The sequence below is a fragment of the Colius striatus genome, chromosome 7 (genome assembly GCF_028858725.1).
Source record: "Colius striatus isolate bColStr4 chromosome 7, bColStr4.1.hap1, whole genome shotgun sequence".
Lineage (NCBI taxonomy): Eukaryota > Metazoa > Chordata > Aves > Coliiformes > Coliidae > Colius > Colius striatus.
Window position 1 is genome coordinate 41,844,656 of NC_084765.1, and position 22,578 is coordinate 41,867,233.

At 57.4% G+C, this 22,578-nt stretch overlaps 2 protein-coding genes across 7 annotated transcripts in view; one reads left to right on the top strand and one right to left on the bottom strand.

Annotated features, from left to right (window-relative positions):
* ITGA11 (integrin subunit alpha 11) overlaps positions 1 to 12,669 on the top strand; it is a 54,020-nt gene extending 41,351 nt beyond the window's left edge. For 2 of the 5 annotated variants that reach the window (XM_061999860.1, XM_061999861.1), the window contains exons 18-30: positions 989 to 1,099; positions 1,333 to 1,418; positions 3,392 to 3,599; positions 5,449 to 5,547; positions 6,888 to 6,964; positions 7,635 to 7,724; positions 8,889 to 8,979; positions 9,078 to 9,191; positions 9,809 to 9,907; positions 10,104 to 10,214; positions 10,635 to 10,730; positions 11,042 to 11,155; positions 11,593 to 12,669. In XM_061999860.1, coding sequence (XP_061855844.1) covers positions 989 to 1,099; positions 1,333 to 1,418; positions 3,392 to 3,599; positions 5,449 to 5,547; positions 6,888 to 6,964; positions 7,635 to 7,724; positions 8,889 to 8,979; positions 9,078 to 9,191; positions 9,809 to 9,907; positions 10,104 to 10,214; positions 10,635 to 10,730; positions 11,042 to 11,155; positions 11,593 to 11,664 — 1,368 coding nt within the window. In that variant the 3' untranslated portion in view covers positions 11,665 to 12,669. The remainder of the gene's footprint in view (positions 1 to 988; positions 1,100 to 1,332; positions 1,419 to 3,391; positions 3,600 to 5,448; positions 5,548 to 6,887; positions 6,965 to 7,634; positions 7,725 to 8,888; positions 8,980 to 9,077; positions 9,192 to 9,808; positions 9,908 to 10,103; positions 10,215 to 10,634; positions 10,731 to 11,041; positions 11,156 to 11,592) is intronic. The other 3 variants (XM_061999863.1, XM_061999864.1, XR_009819066.1) reach the window with 2 other exon arrangements.
* Positions 12,670 to 15,770: 3,101 nt separating this feature from the next.
* Positions 15,771 to 22,364, bottom strand: FEM1B (fem-1 homolog B). Of its 2 annotated transcripts, none has more exons than XM_062000165.1 (2): positions 21,931 to 22,364; positions 15,771 to 18,813 (listed from the first exon to the last, which is right to left on the bottom strand). In XM_062000165.1, exons 1-2 carry the CDS (start codon positions 22,176 to 22,178, stop codon positions 17,178 to 17,180), a joined length of 1,884 nt encoding a protein of 627 aa, XP_061856149.1. In that variant the 5' UTR covers positions 22,179 to 22,364; the 3' UTR covers positions 15,771 to 17,177. The 2 variants fall into 2 exon arrangements, with proteins under 2 accessions (XP_061856149.1, XP_061856150.1); XM_062000166.1 differs by lacking the exon at positions 21,931 to 22,364 and adding an exon at positions 21,717 to 21,894.
* Between the last annotated feature and the right edge of the window lie 214 nt (positions 22,365 to 22,578).

Sequence of the window (22,578 nt, forward strand, 5' to 3'; positions counted from 1 at the left end):
GAAGGTGCTCCGCAGTCACAGGAGCTTTGGTGGCCTCGTGGGGCTGGAGCTTGGCCTGATCCCCATGCTTGGATTTCTTGCTGCTGGGTTTGATGTGGGCAGGGATGGAGCTGCTGCCACGCAGCAGCTGCTGGGTCTCTGAGTGATGACTTCACTGCAGCCCCACTTTGCACCGTGCTCCCTTCCAGGAGCTGCTAGCCGTGCCCTCAGGGAGGGTTTGCACTCCTGGCACCGGGCTGAGGCTGCTCCTCCTGCTCCAAAAGCAGTGAAAACTCATTTTGTTCTCCATCAGGAAGCAGAGGCCTCTGTGCCAGTCCCCTGTGCTCTCACCCCCTGCAGCCCTCTAACCATCAGGGACCCCTCCTCGGGTGCGGGAGCTGTGTGTCACTCGCAGGGAACGGCTGATGCACAAACCTGGCCGAAATCAAACATTCCCAGTGAATGAGGAGAACGTTGTGAAGGCCAGGGAGCTGAGCTGCCAGACTGGCCCAGCCCTCAAGCTCCAGCCTGAACTGCCATGAACTTCTGGGAAATTCAAGTCTGGAGCTGGGGCTGGAGCTTGTGATTTAGCCCAAGAAGCATCTCGCTTCAGAGCATCGAATTGCACCCGACGGGCTGGGCTGAGGCATGGGCAGAGCTCAGAGAGCTGCAGCAAAGGTGCAGCTTCGTTACCAGCCAGGCAAGCCCCAGGTAAGGGCTGCAGGACAGCTCTGCCTCTCCCTGGGGACAGTCCCTCCACCTCCAACCTGGAGCATCCACTCTGTGGGGTCAACACCACGAGGGTGAAACACCCCCAGCGTCATCAGACACGTGCACGTGGGCAGCTCAGCAGCTGCCGCTGGGCTCAGGTCACCCCTGGCCCTGGGACAGATCCCTAACACATAAAACCATGCCACATGCCTGGAGCTCTGCCCCAGCTGCCCTCTGGTGCTGCTTCTCCCTGAGCAGGAGCCCTGTCCTTCCCACTGGTGCTTTGTGTCTGCTGCAGGACACAGCTGACTACGTGAAGCCGGTGACGTTCTCCATCGACTACGAGCTGGAGCAGCCTGAGCAGGGGCCCATGCTGGATGATGGCTGGCCCACCTCGCTCAAGGTCTTGGTAGGTCACAGCACCAACCTCCCAACGTGCCTTTTGCCAGGCCCCTGGGCAGCAGGTTCATCTCTGGATGTGACATGTGCTGCTTTATCTCAGGGCTGCAATCCCTGGCCCCTCCTGTGACAGCGACGTGGTGGGCGTTTGCTGCAGCCTGGGCTCACCACCCGTGTCCTTCCTCCTTGGAGGACAAGGTGGGGCACAAATCATCACTGAGCTGCTCTTGTTGTCCTCCTCAGGTCCCTTTCTGGAATGGCTGCAATGAGGATGAGCACTGTGTCCCTGATCTGGTCCTGGATGCCAGAAGTGATGTGCCCAGTGCCATGTGAGTAGCATCTGAGTGTCCTTCCAAGCTGGGGAGAAGGAGCTCTGGAACCCAGCCCCAACCCCTGCTCCGTAGCTTCTGGCATCACAACTGGTCCTTCATCCACAACCCCCACAAAATGCTCCTCAGCAATGGCTCTCTGAGCCCCTGCCTGGAATGGATGGGTGGTTTTTCAGGGAACCCACAAAACAACTCACATTTGATGCCATGGTGATGAGCCCCAGGGAGGCAAATCAGTAAATAACAGAGAGGGGGAATGAATGCAAGCCTGGCATGACCCACTGGGCAATTACAGGCTTGACTCACGCAGCAGGAGTAATGATACACCACAGTTCATTGCTTACAGAGCTTCTGAATGTTATCAGGAGCACAGGAGCCTGAACCTCTGCCTCTCATCCATGGCAGGGGGCTCTGGGCCAAGCTCACTTGTATCCCCTAATTCAGCATTTCTTGCTCTGTGTCTCCTGTAAAGCTCTTGGTGCTGAGGCTGAGACCCAGGGCCTGACAAGGAAGAGGGTCTGGGGCCCCACAGGAGGTTGAAGTGAGCTATAGGTAGGGATTATGGGTGGCTCTTAGAGGCTGGAGGCCTTACAAATAACCATGAGCAGATGCTGTGGTCTACTAGGCTGCCAACCCCCTAATTTGGAGGTCTGGGGAGCTTTCCTGACAGCGTCGCTGGGAGCTGGATGGTGCCCTAGAAGAGCAGCTGATACAGAGGTGGTTTCTGCTGAGGAACCATTTCTGAGGTGACTGGTTGGAAAAGAGCTGTTCCTTCAAAGTGGCACCGGGGTTGCTCAGCCATTGGAGGCAGAAAGTGGCTCTGAAGGTGCCACCATCTCACTGTTTCCTTTGCTTACTTTCCATAAAGTAGAAATGGATGCCCAAACACCCATCAAGTCTGCAAAAGCAGGTGCTGCTGCCTTTGCAGTCCGTGCTGGTAAAGTGGCTGGGAGAGGGATGGCAGCCAGGGAAACCCTTTGCTAATGCCATGGGACCTGTACTTGCCTTGTGTCCCAGCTGTACTATGAGCTCCTGACTGGGACTGAGCAGCTTTATTCTGTGGTGGTCACTGACAGGACAAGGGGTGATGGACATGAGCTGGAACACAAACAGTTCCACTTGAAGACAAGGAGAAAGTGCTTTGGTGCTGGGGTGAGGGAGCCCTGGCCCAGGCTGCCCAGGGAGGGTGTGGAGGCTCCTGCTCAGGAGGTTCCCAACCCCACCTGGACACGTTCCTGTGCCCCTGAGCCAGGGGAACCTGCTTGAGCAGGGGCAGGGCTGGGGCAGCTCTGCAGGACCCTTCCAACCATTCTGTGATACAGAAAAAGGACTGGCATCTTCTCAACAGCTGCCTCTTAGGTATTTATGAGCATTGATGCGATGCCCCCTCAGCCTTCTCTCCTCCAGGCTGAACAGTCCCAGGTCCCACAGCCTTTCCTCACAAGGAAGATGCTCCAGTCCCCTCAGCATCTTGCTAACCTAGCTCTGGCCTCTCTCCAGCAGTTCCCTGTCCCTCTGGAGCTGAGGAGCCCAGAACTGAACACAGGACTCCAGATGAGGCCTCAGCAGGGCAGAGCAGAGGGGCAACAGAACCTCCCTCACCCTGCTGCCCACACTCTTGCTGCCCCAGGCTGCCACTGGCCTCTTGCCCACGAGGGCACGTTGCTGCTCATGGGCAGGCTATTATCAGCCAGCACTGCCAGGTCTGTCCTGGAGCTGCTCTCCAGCAGCTCACCCCCAGCCTGTGCTGGTGCAGGGGTTGCTCCTCCCCAGCTGCAGGACTCTGCCCTCGCCCTGGCTGAACCTCAGCAGGTCCCTCTGTGCCCGACAAAGCGGTCGAGCTCTCGCTGGCTGGCAGCACAGCCTCTGGGGAACGACGCTGGTCCAACGGCAGGGGTTGTGCCTCCTCTTTCCCCAGCAGGCCAGGGGCTGGCTGGCAGCTGGCAGCTCAAAGCCCTTTGTGCCTGTTGCAGGGAGTTCTGCCGCCGGGCGCTGCGCAGGGCTCCTCCAGCCTGCTCAGCCTTCAGCCTCTCCTTCGACGCCTCCGTCTTCATCGTCGAGAGCAGCAGGAGGAGGGTGGCTGTGGAAGCTGTGCTGGAGAACCGAGGGGAGAACGCCTACAGCACGGTGCTCAACATCTCCTTCTCCAGAAACCTCCAGTTTGCCAGTCTGATCCCCAAGGTGAGGCTGCTGGGGGGGCACAGCCAGGGCTGCTGTGACCCTGGCTGGGTGAGGAGCTGTGTGTCCTCCAGCTGAGCCCAAAACTCCCTCCAGCCATCCCTCATCCAGCAGACATATTTATGGGCTTGGTTTTTTTAAGCACTCAGAGCCCTTTCAGCTCTTTATTTTGGAAACACAGAGACTTTTGGATGGTAAGAGCCTGAAAGGAGGTCAAATGCAGACAAAATGATTTCCCCTCTTCATTGATCTACTCCAGCAGTTTAAAAATACTCAGAGCACACAGCCAAGTTCCTGTCAGGGAGGGAATTTTGCAGCTGAGATACAACTCCTGGAAGAAGGGGCTGATAAAGAGGAATGTGGCCACAGCTCAGCATGGAGCCAGGAGATGCCAGTTCTCCACAGCTGAGCCCATCCACTCCCTCCCTCCCCAAGTATTTCACCCCCTGCTCACAGGGTCTCGCTGCCACTCCTCCCTCTCCTCAGAGAGCTTTGGGAAATATGCTGCTGAGCTGAGCATCCTCCCTCAGCCCCCTCACCCCCCAATGACTTCATTCCCTCCTGCAGATCCCACGTCCTCTGTTTGGTTTTGCTACCAGCAGTGCCAAGGGGAAATTGTGGGGCACTTTGCCCCCCCAGAATAAGAAAGAAACGTGTTTTCTGAGAGATGGCTCCAAATTTGGGGCAGGCTGGGGGAATCCCGTGGTGCTCAGGAACACAGCACCATGCAGGAAGACAGGAGCATCACTTGCTAACGAGTGTCTGGCTGCTGCTCCTTATAAATAAGCAAACTGCCAGCCAGAGGTGATGGATGTAAATGTCAGAGGCTGTAGAGAGACTCAAACCCAAAGTAGCTGTCTCTAATACCAGCAGATGAGTGGGAGATGGCTGTTGAGGCATTTTCCCTGCAGCTGGTGCTGGGATGTTTCAGCTCCTGGGTAGGACTTGTCTCTTCTCCCCAGTAATGAATGAAGAGGAAAGGGGCTAGAGTTGCCCCAGGGGAGGTTGAGGTTGGAGCTGAGGCAGAACTGTTTCCCTGAGAGGGGTGTCAGGCCCTGTGCCAGGCTGCCCAGGGAGCTGGGGCAGTGCCCAGCCCTGGAGGGAGCCCAAAGCCGTGGGGCTGAGGTGCTGAGGGGTCAGAGCTGGGCTGGGCAGGGTGAGGGCAGGGCTGGGACTGCAGCAGCTTCAAGGGCTTTGACAACCCAAATGATCCTGTAGTTGTATGGTGGCAGCAGCTTGAACCAAGACCCTTGTGAGGTCTTACACAGGGCCAGAACCTGGAGTAGCTGATTGCCTGGTGGTGGGGATGGCCACGTGCACACAGCCCCTCGTAGGGCTGCTCCACTGGGCAGAGCAGGGCTGCTGACCCCAGGCTGTGCATGGTCTTTGTGATGGGCAGGAACATCCTCAGCTTGGCTGGTGAGCTGGAAGGGCTTTAAGCAGCAGGAATGCCATTGCTGAGATGAGGAAATGAATGGTGACTGCCTAGCTGGTGGCCACAAAGAAAAGCAGCTCAAAACCAGCTCATGTTCTCTCTTGCTGCTTCCCTGTGACTCCTCAGCACAGAAGAAGACCCTTCTTCTCAATCACAGAGCCAAGGTTCAATCATCCACTGCTGCAGTTCAGTTTCTAAAGAGGGTTTAAAGCAGAGAGCTGGCAGCTGCTTGCTGGAAATGCTCCTCTCCAGAAAGGGCCCTAGAAACTGAGCTGCCTGGGAAGGATTCTCAGCCTGCAGCACACAGCCTTGGTTTGGTTGGTCTGGCCAGAAGCTAAAGCCTCTTTTGAGCCCTGGCATTGTGTTTGCTGCTTTCCTAAAGAGACAGGGTCACAGCCACTTCTTGTCCCGTTTCAGGATGACACAGACATCAACATTGACTGCACAACGGAGGACAAGCACCCCAACAAGAGGGTGTGCAACGTGAGCTACCCCTTCTTCCGAGCCAAGGCCAAGGTAAAGCTATTCCACTCTGCCCAAGTGAGGCTTCACCCATGGGACAGAAGCCCCCTGCCCCTGGCACAGCCAGAGGGCTGCAGCCACCCATCCACCCACCCACTCACCCATCCATCTTTGGGCTGGGCAGCTTCAAACAGGATTTATAAAGAGAAACACTTGTTTTCTTCCCTTTCTCTGTGCATTGCTGGTGTTGGGAGGTGTGTCAGGGGAGCCAGGATGATTAGGGTGCTGCCCCAAGTGACAGGAGAGCACCAAAATCAAACCCAGCTCCTACAAGTCAAAGAGTTTGGCCCCTGTCCTTTGGAGCAATTTAATCTTGGCTTCAAACCACTGATGGCAACTTCCCCCAGCTCCTTCCTCACAGGATGAGGCACCCTGCCCTGCATGGGAGGTTTTCCTTGCTCTAAACACCCAGGGTCCTCTGGCCCCTCCTCTGAGCCTGCCCAAGCCCCTGGGGCTGGTGCCATCCTCCAAACCACAGCTCAGGGTAAGCCCAAGTGCAGTGAGCATCATTTTTATGTGCCACAGAACTCTTTGCAAACAGCACAAGCAGCGTTTAAGGTGGGAAAGGGAAAGAGAGGAGGAGATGCTGTGCTCTGCAAGCACCTGGTGTGAAATCCCACCTGCACCCCTTGGGAAGAGGAGCCGATACAACAGGGAGCTACAGAGAAAACCCTCCCAAGCCCTGTGTCTGTCTGAAGCTTTTCCTTGTCTCAGGAGCTTGAGAATAGTGGCTGAGCTCCAGGCACCTCTCTAAGCTTGAAAGCTCCCAAAAGCCAGCCCTCTGAGATGCCTGTGGCTGCAGGAAGAGCGTGGCAGCTCCGGCTGCCCATGACCTACGGGGGCTGGGAATGCATCTGCGTGGCATCAGGTAGCCCAGGTCCTGCCAAAACAAAGACAAGCTGGAAATGGAAAGTTGGCCCAAGAGCAGAGGGAGCTTTCATATTCCCCTCAGCTGCACAGCCCCAGACAGTTTGAGGTCACTGCCACAGCTCTTGCAGATGTGACATCTATCACATGTTGTTGTTGTTGGCCTCCCTCCCTCCCTCCCTCCTTCCCCAGCCCGTGCTGCAGATGGGAGCCAGCAGCCTCTGCCTGCAGGTCCCTGGGGGAGTTTCCCTTCCAAAGGGGAGGCTGTTTGCTTCTCCAGCCTCAGAGCACAAAGTCTTGGAGGCTGGGAGCAAACCCTGAAGCATTCCCAGTGTGGCCTCTCCTCTCCCAGCAAAGCTGAGGCTCTGCCCAAAGCCCAGGGGGATCAGGAGGATGCTCTTGCCCCCAGCACTGTGGTGCCCTTTTGTCCCTAATGCTTTCTCCATCCTGTTTCCAACCCCCCACAGGTGGCTTTTCGCCTGGATTTTGAATTCAGCAAGTCCATTTTCCTTCAAAGCATGGAGATCTACCTGATCACCAACAGGTTACTGGCTGCTTTCTCCCTTGCATGTGCTGGTGAGGCTGACAGGACCTTGGGGTTCCTTCTCCCATAGCCAGAGGTGATGCTGGAGGCTCCACTCTGGGGAATAACCACAAGGACACCAGGTTGTTGTGAGTTACCACAGGCTGTGCAGCTCTCTGTTCCCAGATGTTGTGAGTTACCACAGGCTGTGCAGCTCTCTGTTCCCAGACCAGCCTGGCTTTAGTTATCTGTATCTTTAGGGGCATCATTTTGCTGTACATTTGGAGGCTGTGGCAGGCTCTGCTCTGAGCACTCCTGGTCACTGCAGCTTTCTTCACCACCACTCACAAATACTCCCAGGAAAAACACCTCTCCCCTCCTCAAAATCCTCCTCACTCAGGCTGGGATTCCTGACAGCCAAGTGACATCTCCTTGGGGGTTTCTAAGCTTTATTTCTCCCATCTTCATCAATGATTAGAGCAGCCCAGGATTCTCTCTGCCAGGGCTTTAGGGCTGCTAGGGGTGAAACCTCTCTCTGAATCATCTACTTCTATGGCCTTGGGCTAATGCTGAAAGTGCTTCTCTCCACACATTGGCCACAAAGCAAAACATTCAGCCTTTTCCCACCTGCTTCCTACAAAACCACCATGAGAAGGGTTTTTTCACCCCACACTCGTCCTGCTGCTTTCAGTGACAGTGAGGAGAAGGAGAGCACCAAAGAGGACAACTTTGCCCACCTGAACTTCCCCCTCAAGTATGAAGCTGACCTGCTCTTCACCAGGTGAGTGTTTTGGAAGGGGACACAGCTAGCAGGGTGTCCTTGGGGAAAAGCAGAGCTGGCCCTGTGAGAGCTGCCTTCAGAGCCCAGTGCAGACTGAGCTTTAATTTGAGGGGAGGGAGGGGATTTGCTTTTGGGGCTGAAGGAACCATAAAAGCAGAGGCTGAGCATCCTCAGTGCTGAGCATCATTCTCAGTGGGGTCCTTCTGAGAACCAACAGCAAGGAGCAACCAGATGCTGCTCCCAGAAGGTTTAAATGCAGAAGGGTTATTAAGGAGAGTGAAGGCAATTTGGTTTTAAGGGAGGAAAAAGCACTTTTTGCAGGCAATAATGTTCACAACATGTGGTGCTGGCCAATGTCTGGGCCAGCAGCCACCCCCCTGAAAACCATCCCAGCAGCAGCTCAGCGCAGGGGTGTCAGGGAAGGGGTTTTGGGCATCAACAGCAGCTTGTTGTCCTCCAGCCCAAAGAGAGTGGGGAGGGAAGGCACAGGGGAGAATTTATTTACCTGACTGCAAGGAAACAACGTGGCCCCCAGCAGCACCTTCCCTGGCAGAGCTTGCTGGCCTTCTCAGCAGCCTCTGGAGGCTTTCAGTCACTCCATTTTTCTTTCAGACTCGAGGCAGTGGGACACTGGGAATAAAAACCCACTCGAGTACTTAGAGCTGGTGGGGAGGGGAGGGCTCCTCAACTTAACACCTCTCACAGCTGGCCAAAAAATACAAGTTTAGGCACCTTGGGAAGGGACTAAAAAACCAAAGAAGGAGGAATCTGGAGGAGTTTGGGGGGTTTTGGGACACACACTGGTGCTGTGACACCCGTGTCCATCGCTGGAGATCCCTTTGGCTTTGGCCCCTCTTCTCCAGCTGCGAAGCAGGGATGGGATTTCCCCTCCCAAGAGTGAAATGTGCCATGAACACTGCTGAGCAGGGCCTTGGGTGTCTCTGTTAAGATTGAAAAGGCCAGAAAAAAACCTGCAGAGAAAGAGAAAGATGCTACAGAAGCACCAGAGTGTGGAAACCCTCCCTCTTGGAGCTGGTTTCCATCCCAAGTGGGGCCAGGGCCTCTCCTTGGGGAACCTGCCTGCAGAGGGGCTGGGGGCAGCTGGGAGAGGGGCTGCCCTGTGTTGGGTTGGTGCTGAGCTCACCTCATCCTTCCTCACAACAGGGCATCCAGCCTGGACTACTACGAAATCAGGTCCAACAGCTCCCTGGAGAGATACGGCAGCATCGGGCCTCCCTTCCACTGCACCTTCAGGGTAAGGATTGGGCTCTGAACCATCTGGGGACCTCCCTGAGAGCCAGCCCAGAGCTGGGATGTGCCAGTGTGTCACATCCCTGTCCTCTGCCCTCTCAGCTGCAGAACCTGGGCTTCTTCCCTGTGGAGGGGGTGACCATCAAGCTCACGGTGCCCGTGGCCACCCGGGCGGGCAACCGGCTGCTGCTCCTGACAAACTTCGTGGTGGATCAGGTGAGAGAGGGGTTTCATCCCCATCAGCCACCAAGAGCAGGGTCACCCCAGCCTTTGGCACCCCTTCCCCGTGCTCACACCTGTACAGACAGCCTTGGCTCCTGCCTGGCCTGCTCCCTTCCACATCTGCTTGGCTGGAAGCAGGGAAAAGGGCAGGAGCCAAAGGGTTTAGTCCGAGTGTTTCTCCGAGCCAGTCGTCCCTCCAGGGTGGGATGAGCTCTTGAGGGTCTGGAAAGCACCAGCTGTGCCTGGGGGGGAGGAACTGGGGGTGTGAGTGACTGAGGAAGGGGTGTGAGAGGGCTGGGAGCAGCTCCTGGGGCATCCCCAGCCTCCCTCTGCTCCTGCAGCCGTGCCAGACGGATGCTGCTGGGAAGATGGATCTGGGCATTGTGTGCTGCAGCTCTGGTCTCATCCCCCTGCCACCCAGCACTCGTGGCTGGGGCACTGCACGGGGCTCTGCCATCAGGGCTTGGCTGGGCAGAGGCTCTGCACCCCCAGCACCAGCAGATGCCAAGGGGTGCTGGGGTTCCCCCTGCTTCCAGCAGGATGGGTGCTGAGCACAGGGCAGGACGTGAGGAGGTGTGGTGACTGTGGTCCCTGTGCTTGGAGCCCATCAGCTTCTCCCACAGGAGAACACAACCTGCACCATGTGGGGAAACAGCACCGACTACCGGCACAGCCCCACAGCTGAGGACCTGCACCGCACCCCCCACCTGGTATGCAGCACCCCGGGCCCCATCCTGCCCCTGGGCTGAGCTCTGCCCACCTCCCCTTCCCCCAGACAGCCACCTAGCAAGCCCCCAGGGAGGGGCTGTGTGGCCCCTCGGCTGGGCTTTGGCTCTCACTGCCCTGGGTGCAGGCTCAGGGGGGGTTATGCCCTGCCCAGCAGCGCTGCTCCTTCTCCTCCTGCAGAACCACAGCAACTCTGATGTCATTTCCATCAACTGCAATGTGAAATTAGCCCCCAGCCAGGAGATGAACTTGCACTTGCATGGCAACCTGTGGATGAAGTCTCTGAAAGCAGTGAGTCCCCCTCTAAAGCAGGCAGGGATGGGGTGTTTGAGGAGCCCCTCCCAGGAGCCCTCACGCAACAACGTGGGCTTTGGGGCTTTGTTTGCTTTCCTCTCCTGCCATTGCCTTCCCTTCCAGGGAGCCTGGGCTTGTGTGGAGGGATTTCAGTTTCCAAACCCCACTTATTCTCTTGGTGTGGGGATGAGAGTCCCACACAGCTCCTCACCCTGGGGACTCTCATCCCCAGCAGCCCTCCCTGCTGAGACAGCCACACTCACTCCTTGCCCTACCTCATCCTCCCCCACGGATGCAGCATCCCTGGCTGTGGACACAAAGCCATGTTGGGGAGCAAAGCCACAGAGGGCACCTGGGCTGGGGCACTGGGTCCCTTCCCATGGCTGATGCTCACATCCAGCATCTCTCTGTGCACAGCTGAAGTTCAAGTCACTGAAGCTCATCACCAAGGCCGCTCTGCAGCGCCGCTTCGGGAGCCCCGTCGTGTTCCGTGAGGAGGACCCCAGCCGTCAGGTGAGCCCCAGCAGGAGGCTCAGCAGGGACCCAGCAGCTCTGAGGATGCAGCAGCACCTTCCTCTGACCCCAGGGGGGAAACTCCAGTGGCTGGAGAAGGGCTGGAGCAGCAGCACCGGGCACCCAGCTCCACGCTGCTTCGTGCAGTCGTGGCCGAGCAGCTCTGATCCTGACACAGAGCAGGGACAACCTGAGGCAAATCCCTGCTGCTGAGCAGCTTTCCCAGCAGCTCCAGCCTCCTCCCAAAGGAGCATCATCCCATCCCCTCTGCTCCTGCCCAGCAGCACATCGTGGTGTCTCTTCCCTTGCAGATAACATTTGAAATCTCCAAAGCAGAGGAGTCGCAGATCCCCATCTGGATCATCCTGGGGAGCACCTTAGGAGGGCTCCTGCTCCTGGCCCTGCTCATCCTCGTGCTCTGGAAGGTGAGCAGCCCTTTCAGCTCTGCCTGAGGGGGGCTCAGTGGAGACCCTCATGCCTGGAGGCACCCCTGATCCTGCAGCTCTGTGTCCACAGCCCTGTCAGGCATCACAAAAACACCTCTAACCTCTTCCAAAGCAACACAAGGCAGAACTTGTTCCCTGTTGAGGTGAGGGAGCACTGGCAGGGGCTGCCCAGATGGGCTGTGGAGGCTCCTTCTCTGGAGACATCCCAACCCCAGCTGGATGAGTCCCTGTGTGCCCTGCTCTAGGTGGTGCTGCTCTGGGAGGGGGGTTGCACTGGGTGAGCTTCCCAGGTCCCTTCCAGACCTTGAGATTGTGATTCTAAACCTCCTGGCAATATCCTGTTAGAGACAAGAGGCTTCCCAGCAAGCAGCTGCAGTGATGGTGGGCTTCTCTCTCGTTTCTCTCTAACCCTACAGCTTGGATTCTTCCAGAGCGGGAGCCGGCAGCACAGGGCCGAGCGGGAGCAGAGCAGCCCAGGGCCTGAGTGATGCTGCAGGGGGCTGCCAGGTGTGCCCACCCCCCTGCCCCCTCCCAGCAGGGGCTGCCAGGTCTACCCACTCCCCCTGCCCCATCCCAGCAGGGACTGCCAGGTCTACCCACTTCCCCTGCCCCCTCCCAGCAGGGGCTGCCAGGTCTACCCACCCCCCCCCGCCCCCTCCCAGCAGGGGCTGCCAGGTCTACCCACCCCCTCTACCCCTGCCAGCCCCTCGTTGGAGACAGAGCACAGCTTCAACCTCTGAGGGATGTGGGTGCTCAGCTGGGGGTTGGTTTGCATCCAACCATCCCCTTTGTGTGAAACCACTTAAAGGACCAACCCAAAAGCCAAAACCCTCCAGGTCCCAAAGCAATCCCCCACCCCCTGCTCGTGGCTCCAAAGCAATGTGGGGAGGGGGAAGCTGCAAAAAACATCCTTAAAGAAATCATATCCTTTAAAAACAAACCAACCTGAGGCTTGTCCATTCCTGGGGATGGGCTGTGGCAAACCCCGGGGCTTTGCTGGCCATGGCTCTCAGACCTCCTGGCTGTGGTGAACCCTGGGGGGCAATTTGGGTGGAGATTTTCTTCCTTTGCCTCCTTCTTAATGCACTGAACACAACTGAGAAGCCAAGGAAAGCACCTTAATGCAAATCTCCAGCATCCAGCTGTACATACTTACTCTAGAAGCTATTTACCCATTCAAGCAAAGGAGGAGAGAAAAAAGAACCCAAGACCAAAGCAGGAACATAAAAGGCAAACCCAAAGAGCCCACTCCCCCCCAGCCTGGAGTGTTTGGTACCAGCTGAGCAGCTGGGGAGAGTGCCACAGCGTGTGCTGGCTGGGAGGGTGCAGAGCATTGCTGCTGGCTGACAAACAGCTGCCTTTGGATGCATAACAGGATTATTTATGCTGATGTTAATGTTATGGATGAGAAGGAAGCATATGGATGGCCTCGGGGTGTGTAATGAAGTTGGGTCAAGTACTGTCCTAGGAGTTTTTTAAGGGTTAAAAATATAATATGGTTAAAAAAGTGCATTGTGTCTGTCCCTCTCTGTGGGGGGTGAGGGGAGCAGCTCCCAGCTCCCTGGGCTGCAGCACAGGAGGAGGGGGCTCAGAGGTTCTCCTCCACTGAATTTCTTGTGGGAGGTGAGGTTTGTCGTAGCCTGTTTTTAATGGGCTGCTGGCAGGGGGCTGGGGGGCAGCCTTCCATGGCATCACAGAAGCATTGGGGTTGTTAAAGCCCTTGAAGCTGCTGCAGTCCCAGCCCAGCACTGACCCCTCAGCACCTCAGCTCCACGGCTTTGGGGTCCCTCCAGGGCTGGGCACTCCCCCAGCTCCCTGGGCAGCCTGGCACAGGGCTGACACCCCTCTTGGGGAAACAGTTCTGCCTCAGCTCCAACCTCAACCTCCCCTGGGGAGCCCCTTTCCTCTTGTCCTGTCATTCATTACTGGGGAGCAGAGCCCGACCCCCAGCTCCCTGCAGCCTCCTGTCAGGGAGTGTCAGAGAGTGCTGCTGTCTCCCCTAAGCACAGGGGCTGACAACCCTCTCAGGGAAGAGATTGTTCTTTATCTCCCCTCAGCCTCCTCTTCTCCAGGCTCAACACCCCCATTCCCTCAGCCCCTCCCCAGCACCCTTGTGCTCCAGCTCCTTCCCCAGCTCCAGCCACACTCCAGCCCCTCAGTGTCCCTGTGGCAGGGAGTGAGGGGCCCAGCACTGAGCACAGCTTTTGCCAGCCCAGAGGAAGTTGTGCTGCAGAATCAGCCCCACTCATGGTATAAAATGGAGGAGAAAGCTGATTTTCATTGCTGGCATCCTCACCTTGGAGTTGTTACTGTCAGGGTTTCTAATTCGGGTCTCAGCCCTCCCAGGGGGCCTGAAGGGGTGCAGGGCCACCCTGGAGAGCCCAAATCTTGGTGCAGGTACCAGGGTGGGGCTCAGGGAGCTCAGGGCAATGCTGGCAGCGTTAGTGCTCCCATGGACCCAAAGACAACAAAGTTAGCAGGTTTCCTTTTCCCAAAGCCAAGTGCCTTACCCTGGTTGCTGATGCCGAGGTCCTGGGGTAGAGCTGAGGAGTCTTTGCCTCCAGAGAGATGCAGAACCCTGTGGAATAGGTGTAAAACTCAGCTTTGCATAGACTCATAGAATGGTAGAGGTTGGAAGGGACCTTCCTCCCCACCACCTAAGGCCCATGGTTCACAGACAGCTGAGCCAAAGGCATGCATGTGAGACATCAGCTGCAGCTCCCTCCACCTGCAGCTGCTTGGGTACCTCCCCCAGCACATCCCTCCAGACACAGGGACTGAGCCTCTGGGTTTGAACCCTTTTTGGCTGCCAGCTGCCCAGGGGAAGGTGTATTTTCCAAGGCAGGCTGCTCTCCAACAGCTGCTGTGTAAGTAACAGCCCACACCGACGGGCACAGGCGCTCCTCATCCCTGCCAGAGGGGACACCCTGCTACTCCCCAGAGGTGCTGCTTCACCTCTGAGGTTTCTACAGGCTTTTACCAAGGGCTTTAAATAACTGTAAATAACAAGGAGTTCAGCTTTTAAGGCCTGAAAAAGACATTTCCAGCCCAAGGAGAGGGAAGATCCTGAGACACCAAGAGCAGGGATGGGGTTTGCTGCACCCTCAGGTGTGAGCAAACAGGCACTCACCTGTTTTCTTGCCCTTCTGTCCTTTGGCCAAGAGCTTTTGGTGCCAGAGGAGAGGCAACACAACAGCAGGGCTGTGCCACCACCTCCTGCTGCAGACACGCAGGAACTTGTCCCCATCAGGAACCAAAGAGCAGAGATCACACCCGAGACAGGAATGGCTTTGGTGGCACCTTCCACAGCACAGACCTTCCTCCTCTTTCTTGATAAAGAGCTCTGCAGCCACCTGACAAGAAGCTGGATTGCTGCTTCTGGGTTAACAGCATCCTCTCTCTTCAGGTCTCCACATACTGAAATCATCCCAGGGGCAGCAGGAGCAAAGCAGGAGCTCAGCAAGTATCCCATAAGGGAGCCCAAAGTGGGAAAGGAGCAGGACAAAGTCATGAAGGAGCAGGACCAAGGGACTGAAGAGGCAGCTTTTCCACAGGAGTGTTTGGTCCAACAGCTTTTTCTTATTAAAGAAAAAGCAGAGTTAAGAGAGGAGCAGTTTCCTTCACCTTATTATTACCTACAGCCATTCCAAGCATGCAGCTTTGTCCCCAGCAGGGTTTCATACAGGTGTGTCACAAGAACACCGAGTACTTCAACACAGCACTTGGGTGACTCCAGGTCAGAAACAGGTCCTGAGGAAAAAAAAAACCAACCCAAAAGCAACACAAAGAAATCCTGCCTTAATGACACAGCAGCTCAGAACCACTTCCAGTGCAGAACCCCTTGTTTTGCAGCAAGTGACAGCCCCTGTGAGCATTCAGCCCTCTCCCCTCAGTCTCCCAAGGCACCAAAGACTCTGTGTACACACCACACACTGTGAATGTGCCAGTGTGAAAAGGAACAGCAAGGCATCAGGGTTGTGTGTGAAGCCTGTGGCACAGTGGGGCAGAAGAGGTTTCTCCTGTAACACACCCCCCTCAATGCAAATACTGGTTAACAGTTGCTTAAATAATCCACTTGCTAAGGGGTCTCAAGTTGCTCCAGCTACAGCAAAGCTGCAGCAGTAACAGACATGATTCCACACTGGGAGACTAAAAGCATTCCCCAGGTCTCACCCTGAGCCATCAGGGACTTCAGACCTTTGAGTTGTTTGCATTTCCAGATGTGGGAGTTGTGAGCAGAGCAGGAAAGCACAGCCCTCCCAACGACCTCAGCCCAACACCCTCCCAGCACCCAGCAGCAAGGCATTTAGAGTCACAGTTTCCAGGCACACTCAGACCTTCCCAACCCTCTGACAACACCAACACCTTGGGCAGCTCAGCTTGGCCCTTTCACCCCACCTTTGCCTGCAAGAGCCATGGCAGTCCGACCTACCCGAGACACAAGCACCAGCCACCTTTGAGGAGCTCATTCCTTAGCAAAGCTTTAGCTTTTGCCCTCCCAAAGACCACCATCAGGCTGAGGGCACCATCCAACCCCCAAGCAGCAGTCCCCTGCAGCGGGGTGGGGGGGCACAAAGTCAGGGTCCCAAAGTCCTTGCACATTCAGTGTTTTATTTCCTTGTCATACAAATAGAAAGGGTGTGCCCAAACCTGCCTGAAAAGCTCTACCTGGATTGGTTTAGAAAACAAAACAAACCCCTACAGAGAACATTCTTTCATCATCTGACAGTTAAAAAGCTGCATTTTTAAAAGGAACAAAGAGTTTCCCAGTAGCCTTGTCAAAACAAGTGACATTTTACTGTCAGGGGGGAGTGGCTGCGACTCCTACCGAGGAGAAGCTGTTTGTACAATCAGCTGCTCCCCACACCAGCAGTTTAAAAACAATCAGGTTGCAGTGAGATTTCCATCATGAAAGGAGTAAAAACCATGAAAAAACACCCCCCACATCCTCAAGTCCAATTGAGGCACAGACTCCAAACTCGTGGGGAAAGCCAGCTCCAAAGGAAGACTCTCTTTGGTGAGACTACTCCAAAGGAAGAGCCAGCATCTGCAAAGCCAAGAGTGCAGGTTCCTTCTCTTTCCATACTGGTTGAGTCCAAAAGGTGCGTGTTGATCATGGAAAGAACATCAAACAAAAGGAAACAGAACACACAAAAATCAAGTTAAAAGCATTCTGAAATGTTGGGACACACACACAAGCACAAATACCCTCGGGATTTCCTAGGTATCCATGCGTGATCTTTGTGGGTGAGCAACTCAGCTACAGGAACAGAAGCCATGGTGAGTCCAGTTCGTTTCAGTCAGATGTGCAAGTTCCTTTTACAGAAGCTATTCAATACTTACTACAGCAGCAGCCAGTGAAGAGCCTGGTATGTCCAGCTATCACCAGGTGAGCCCGTCCTTCCTACCAGAGCATTCCCTCTGTCTGTAGCTGTTGCTTTGATAACTGCTGCCCATGATTTCAACCAAATAAAACCAAATGAAAAATGAACTTAGAACGTTACCAACACCTTCAGCAACAACTGAAAGGCATAAACGGATGGTGAGGTACGAGAGCAACAGGTTGCTCTGTGTGTCGAGGCTTTTCCGCTCCTAACCAAGCACTGCACTGTTCCTTCCCACCTCACTCCCAGCCATGTGCAAAGCCACTGCCTGGGTGGCAGGGTGACAGTGGCCCTTGCCAAGGGGGGCCCTGTAAATAAGCACCCAGACTGCAAATCCTGCGTGCTGGAAACACGAGTTACACCGGGATTCTTGCTGCTTTGTTTATAAAAGCAAAGAGACAACGATGACCAAAACCTCCAAACATTGTGACTATGGGAAAACAAGGTGGTTTTCTTCCTCCCAGTTCCCTCCCCCACCCCTCCCAACCAGACCTGCCTGAATCCAGAGGAACCCCAACCCCAAAAGCCTCTCTGTGGACACGTGTGTCCCCTCTGCTGTCTGCAACCGAAGCCGTCCCGGGATAGCACCACCACTAGAAGGGTTTATTTAATGGAGCCTAGTGAAACTTGACAAACTCCTCCAGAGTTCTGGGGATCTGGTTTTGGTAGCTGATGTTATAGAACCGCACTGCTCGGGCAGCCAGGCACTTGAGACTCAGCTTCATTTGAGTTTTAAGGAGTATTTCAGACACCCCCGTCGTGCTCTTATCAAGAGGGGTTTTCTTCTGCTTGTTGGTCATGTCGGTGTGAGCACCGGCCTCCACCAGGCTGATGATGATGGAATGCAACGTCAAGAAGTCGCTGATGGGCCTGTGGTACTGCACGATGACGTGGAGGGGGCTGTTGCCCTCGTTGTCCACGGCGTTGACGTCGGCGCCGCAGTCCAGCAGCAGCTTGGTGACCAGGGCGTTGGGGAAGCTGCAGACGTCGTTGGTGTGGAAGTCGTCCACGGGGGTGCCGGAGTTGACGGCGTGGTGCAACAAACTGGAGCCGTCCCGAGTCCTGGGGTCCAGCTGGATGAGGTTGTAGATCTGGGTGTTGATCCGCGACTGCTCCTCTTCGCTGCACTGCGTCTTGGTAGAGATGCACACCAGGTAGAGGAAGGTGAAGATGTTGCACTCGTAGTTGTCCAGGGCCGTGTGGATGTCGGTGTCCTGGGTGCTTTTGATGCGGGACATGCCCTGCTCGATCTCCAGCACGCTGCACCTCAGCACGCTCTCGATGTCCTTGGCTTTGACGGGCTCGTTCAAGTGGATCATCTGCGAGAAGACCTGGGCGAACCTCAGGAGGTCCTTGTGGGTGTTCCTGTTGCCTTTCTGCCTGAGGTGCAAGGCGTGGAGCCACAGCTTGATGCACTGCTCGAACTCCATGTTATCCGCGTAAACGGCCCCCCGGTAAATAATGGGGTGGGAGACGTCGATGTTGTCGGAGCCCAGGATCCTCTCCCTCACGATGAGGCCTTCCATGTGCAGAGCGTCCCTGTCCTGCCTGATGGCCTCCAGCTCCTGAGGAGTCCTGCACTCCGTCCTGTTTCCGTAAGCTTCGATGCGAGGGAGGACGTGCTTTTCCACCACGTTCTCGCCGTCTCGGTACCTCTCCAGCATGGCCAGGTACAGGTAGTGGTAAGTCTTGAGGATGTCGTAGTTTTCCCTGTCGTTGGCAAAGGAGGCTCCCAGCAGCTCCAGAGCCTCGATGCGGCTCCCGCGGTCGCAGTCGGCGTGAGCCAGCAGCAGCTCCACCACGTCGGCCTTGCAGCTCTCGGCGGCCACCTTCAGCGGGGTCATCCCGTGCCCGTTCACGGTCATGGCCGCTTTCCACCTCACCAGCTCCCTCACGATGTCCAAGTGCCCGGCCTCGGCGGCGAAGTGCAGGGCCGTGGCGCCGCAGTGGGCTTTGGCGTTGGGGTCGGCGCGTTGCTCCAGCAGGTACCTCACCACGTCGGCGTGGCCTTTGTAAGCCGCGATCATCAGGCACGTGTTGTCGTACTTGTTGGCGATGCTGATGTTGGCGTTGTTCTCCACCAGGTACTTGACGATGTCCAGCCTGCCGTCGAAGCAGGCCGCCCGCAGCGGCGTGGAGTTGGTGACCGTGGTGTGGTTCACGTTGGCGCCGTGGCTCACCAGCAGCTTCACCACCTCGAAGTGGCCGGCGCCGGCCGCGCACCACAGCGCCGTGGCGCCGTCGATGACGAAGCTGCAACGGCACGAGACGGACGGTTAGACTCGGGCTCTCGCCACAGCGGCTCCAACAGGCAGCTGAGGGGGGTGTGACGGCCCCACACGAAGCCACCGCGGTGCCAAACACAGCCAGCTCCGCTGGGACACGGGGAACAACTCTGGTGCTGAGGGGAGGGAGCCCAGGCTGCCCAGGGAGGGTGTGGAGGCTCCTCGGGAGGTTTCCAACCCCACCTGGACACATCCCCGAGCCCCCTGAGCCAGGGGAAGCTGCTGGAGCAGAGGCTGGGGCAGCTCTGCAGGGCCCTTCCCATCCCACCACCCTGAGGTCCTGTGATTCTATCAAACCCAGCTGCAGGAAGGTAATTTTATAGCAACCCTATTTTTGAACTTATAAAATCAGAGACTCACAGAAGCATTTGGGTTGTCAAAGCCCTCGAGGCTGCTGCAGTCCCAGCCCTGCCCTCACCCTGCCCAGCCCAGCACTGACCCACGGCCCTCAGCTCCAGTAGTTGGGGAAAATACTGTCCCAGGAGTTTTTTAAGGGTTAAAAATACAGTATGGTTAAAAAAGTGCATTGTGTCTGTCCCTCTCTGTCTGTGGGGGGTGAGGGGAGCAGCTCCCAGCTCCCTGGGCTGCAGCACAGGAGGAGGGGGCTCAGAGGTTCTCCTCCACTGAATTTCTTGTGGGATGTGAGGTTTCTCGTAGCCTGTTTTTAATGGGCTGCTGGCAAGGGGGCTGGGGGGCAGCCTTCCATGGCATCACAGAAGCATTGGGGTTGTTAAAGCCCTTGAAGCTGCTGCAGTCCCAGCCCTGCCCTCAGCCTGCCCAGCCCAGCACTGACCCACAGCCCTCAGCACCTCAGCCCCACGGCTTTGGGGTCCCTCCAGGGCTGGGCACTCCCCCAGCTCCCTGGGCAGCCTGGCACAGTGTCCTGGAACCCCAGGAATTAAACATCACCTCAAAAGGTACACGTTCAGCTGAGCTGGACTGTCAAAGATCCCTTCTGCACCACAGCCTTGCAGACAGCTTGCTGGCAACTCCTGCCCGAGGGCACAGCCAACCTTGGCAAAGCATCCCTGGCACGCTGTGTAACTACACAGATAAAGGCTGACACCCTTCCCATTCCCCTGACTTCTGACCTACCACTTCAACACAGAAACAGGCCACAGCTCACAGTTACCACCCCAAATCACAAACACCTCGTTTCACAGAGTGGTTGGGGCTGGCAGGGCCCTGCAGAGCTCCTCCAGCCCAAGCCTCTGCTAAAGCAGGTTCCCCTCGCTCAGGGGGCACAGGAGCTTATTTCCACGTGTCCAAAACAGTCACAATTCTCAGGGCTAACATATCATGGAGACACTGACCCAATTTTAACAGTGACTTTCACGGTTTCTGAGGCTCTGTTGTAGCCTGGCTGTGGGAAATCACCTCTTGCTGAGAGCTCAGATGCTGTTTAAGAGCACTGGCACACAGATGTCCACACCGTCACTCACAGCAAGCAGCTCCTTACTCTGCAAACAACCCCATTAAAAGACTTGTCCATTAAAGCAGGAGGAAAGCCAGGGCCCAGGATTTGTTCTCCAGCACCAGGTGATTTATTGCTGCCCCACAGGTTACAGGTTTAAAAGCCAAAAGCCTGGAGCCTGGTGCCACCTTATCTGGAGATGAATGGGCAGCGAGGATCACATGCCTCCCCTCCTCTGCCTGGGCTGCACTCCCACTGGGCCCATTGTATGGCAGACAACACCTCCTTTAATCTGCAGCAGGCAGAGGCTCTGGCAGGCACATCACCCCCCTGCCAAGGCACAAGGAGAAAACTCAGCAGCAGAGGAGGGCTGGCAGCCCTTCCTATGGCTTGCTGTCAGCAGAGGCCTCCATTCGGGGCAGGAACCAGCCCAGGTATCCTCAATTGTTTTTTCCTTGGGGGGAAAAAAGGGCTGGAGGGGGAAGAATGTAAAAAACCACCCCAAGCCACACAGGGAAGTCAGCTCCTCCTCCCTCTTCCCCCTCAGTGTCCCTCTGGCAGTGAGTGGCCCAACACTGAGCACAGCCCCTGAGCTGCAGCCTCACCAGTGCCCAGCACAGGGGACAACCCCTGCCCTGCTGCCACCCCAGTGCCGATCCCACCCAGGTTGCCACCGGCCTTCTTGCACCCCTGGGCATGCTGCTGCCTCCTGTTCAGACACTGCTGATCAACACCCACAGGTTCTTCTGCCCTGACAGCATATTACCTGGGGACCCAGCCACAGCAGCCAGGCTTCTCCCCAAGCAGCAGCACGGGCACCACTGTCCCAGCTGAGAGCCTGCCACCTCCTTCCCACCCTCAAACCTCCCACCTCACTCCCAGCCACCCCACACTTTGGGTCCCAGCAGCAAGGAAGGGATGTTGCCTGGGGTGTCTGGGCTGGGCACTGAACGCTCCTGCTCTGCAGGGGAGAAAGGGCTGGCTCCCAGTGTGCAGGAGCACCCAGCCCTGGTCTGATGCCTCTCATGGGGTGACCCTCACCAAGGGCAAATTCAAGGAGGAGCTCCCTGGGCTGCAGGGAGTGACTCTGTTTAGTTTCAGGTGGGGGAATCTCAGAAGGGCAAAGGCCTTTATGGCACACAAAGTGTGGTGTAGATCTCAACACAGCATGGTGGGGGCTGGAAGGGCCCTGCAGAGCTCACCCAGCCTCTGCTTAAACAGCTTCCTCTGGCTCAGGGGGCACAGGGACGTGTCCAGGTGGGGTTGGGAACCTCCTGAGCAGGAGCCTCCACACCCTCCGTGGGCAGCCTGGGCCAGGGCTCCCTCACCCCAGCACCAAAGGACTTGCTCCTTGCGTTTCAGCGGAGTGTTTGTGTTCCATCTTGTGCCTGCCATGTCCCCTGTCCTGTCACCGGGCGCCACGGAAACGAGCGTCCCCCCATCCTGCTGACACCCACCCGTTAGGTGCTGAGCAGTGCTGCTGAGGTGCCCCTGAGCTCAGCCTTCTCCTCTCCAGGCTGAGCAGCCCCAGGTCCCGCAGCCTTTCCTCCTCACAGGGACGTTCCATCCCCTCAGCCTCTCCGTCCCTCCGCCGCAAGCGCCAACCGTCCTTTCACACCCCCTCACGCAGTGGCGGCAGCCGCGGGCCGCTCCTGGCCGGGCCGTACGTACCCGTCGAAGCGGACCGTGCCGGTCTGCTGGGTCTGCACCCGGTAGTGCTCGAGGAGCAGCCGCACCACCTTGGCGTGGCCGTTGCGGGCGGCGATGATGAGCGGCGTGGAGCGCTGCCCGCCGTGCTGGCTCACGTAGCCCAGCAGGTACTTGATGTCGCTCTCGGAGCGGTTGAGGAGCAGCGCGGCCAGCGTCAGCACTCGCCCCTCGCTCGCCGCCTTGTACACGTACCCGGCCAGGCCCTCCATCGCCGCCTCCTCCTCCTCCCGGCTGCGGCCGCGCCGGCCCCACCTGCCGCGCTCGGGCCCGCCGGGCCTCCCCGCCGCCGGGCCGGCTTCTCCCTCGGCCGCCTCCTCCTCCGTCCCGCCCCGGTGCCCGGCGGGGGGCTCATGCGGCCCCCCCGGGGCCGGCTGCCCCCCGGGCCCGGCCAGCCTCCCCCGGCGCGGCGGCCAGACGTGGGCGGCCCCGGCGCCGCCCGGCTCCTCAGCCGCCCCGCGAGCCCCCGCCGGGCCCGCGGCACATCCCCGCCGCCGCCTGCGCGCAGCCTCCCGCCGCCGCCGCCGCCGCGGGGGGAACGCGGCCCCGCGGCCCGTCCTCGCCCTACGGGGTGTCCCGGGCCGCGGCCGCGCCGCTCCCCGCTCCCCGCTC

Bases quoted from the DNA above. Each gene is read 5' to 3' on its own strand.
- FEM1B (XM_062000165.1), bottom strand. From the start codon at position 22,178: ATGGAGGGCCTGGCCGGGTACGTGTACAAGGCGGCGAGCGAGGGGCGA. The intron at 18,814-21,930 runs GTACGTACGGCC...GTGCCGTTGCAG, and splicing joins GGCACGGTCCGCTTCGACGG to CTTCGTCATCGACGGCGCCA.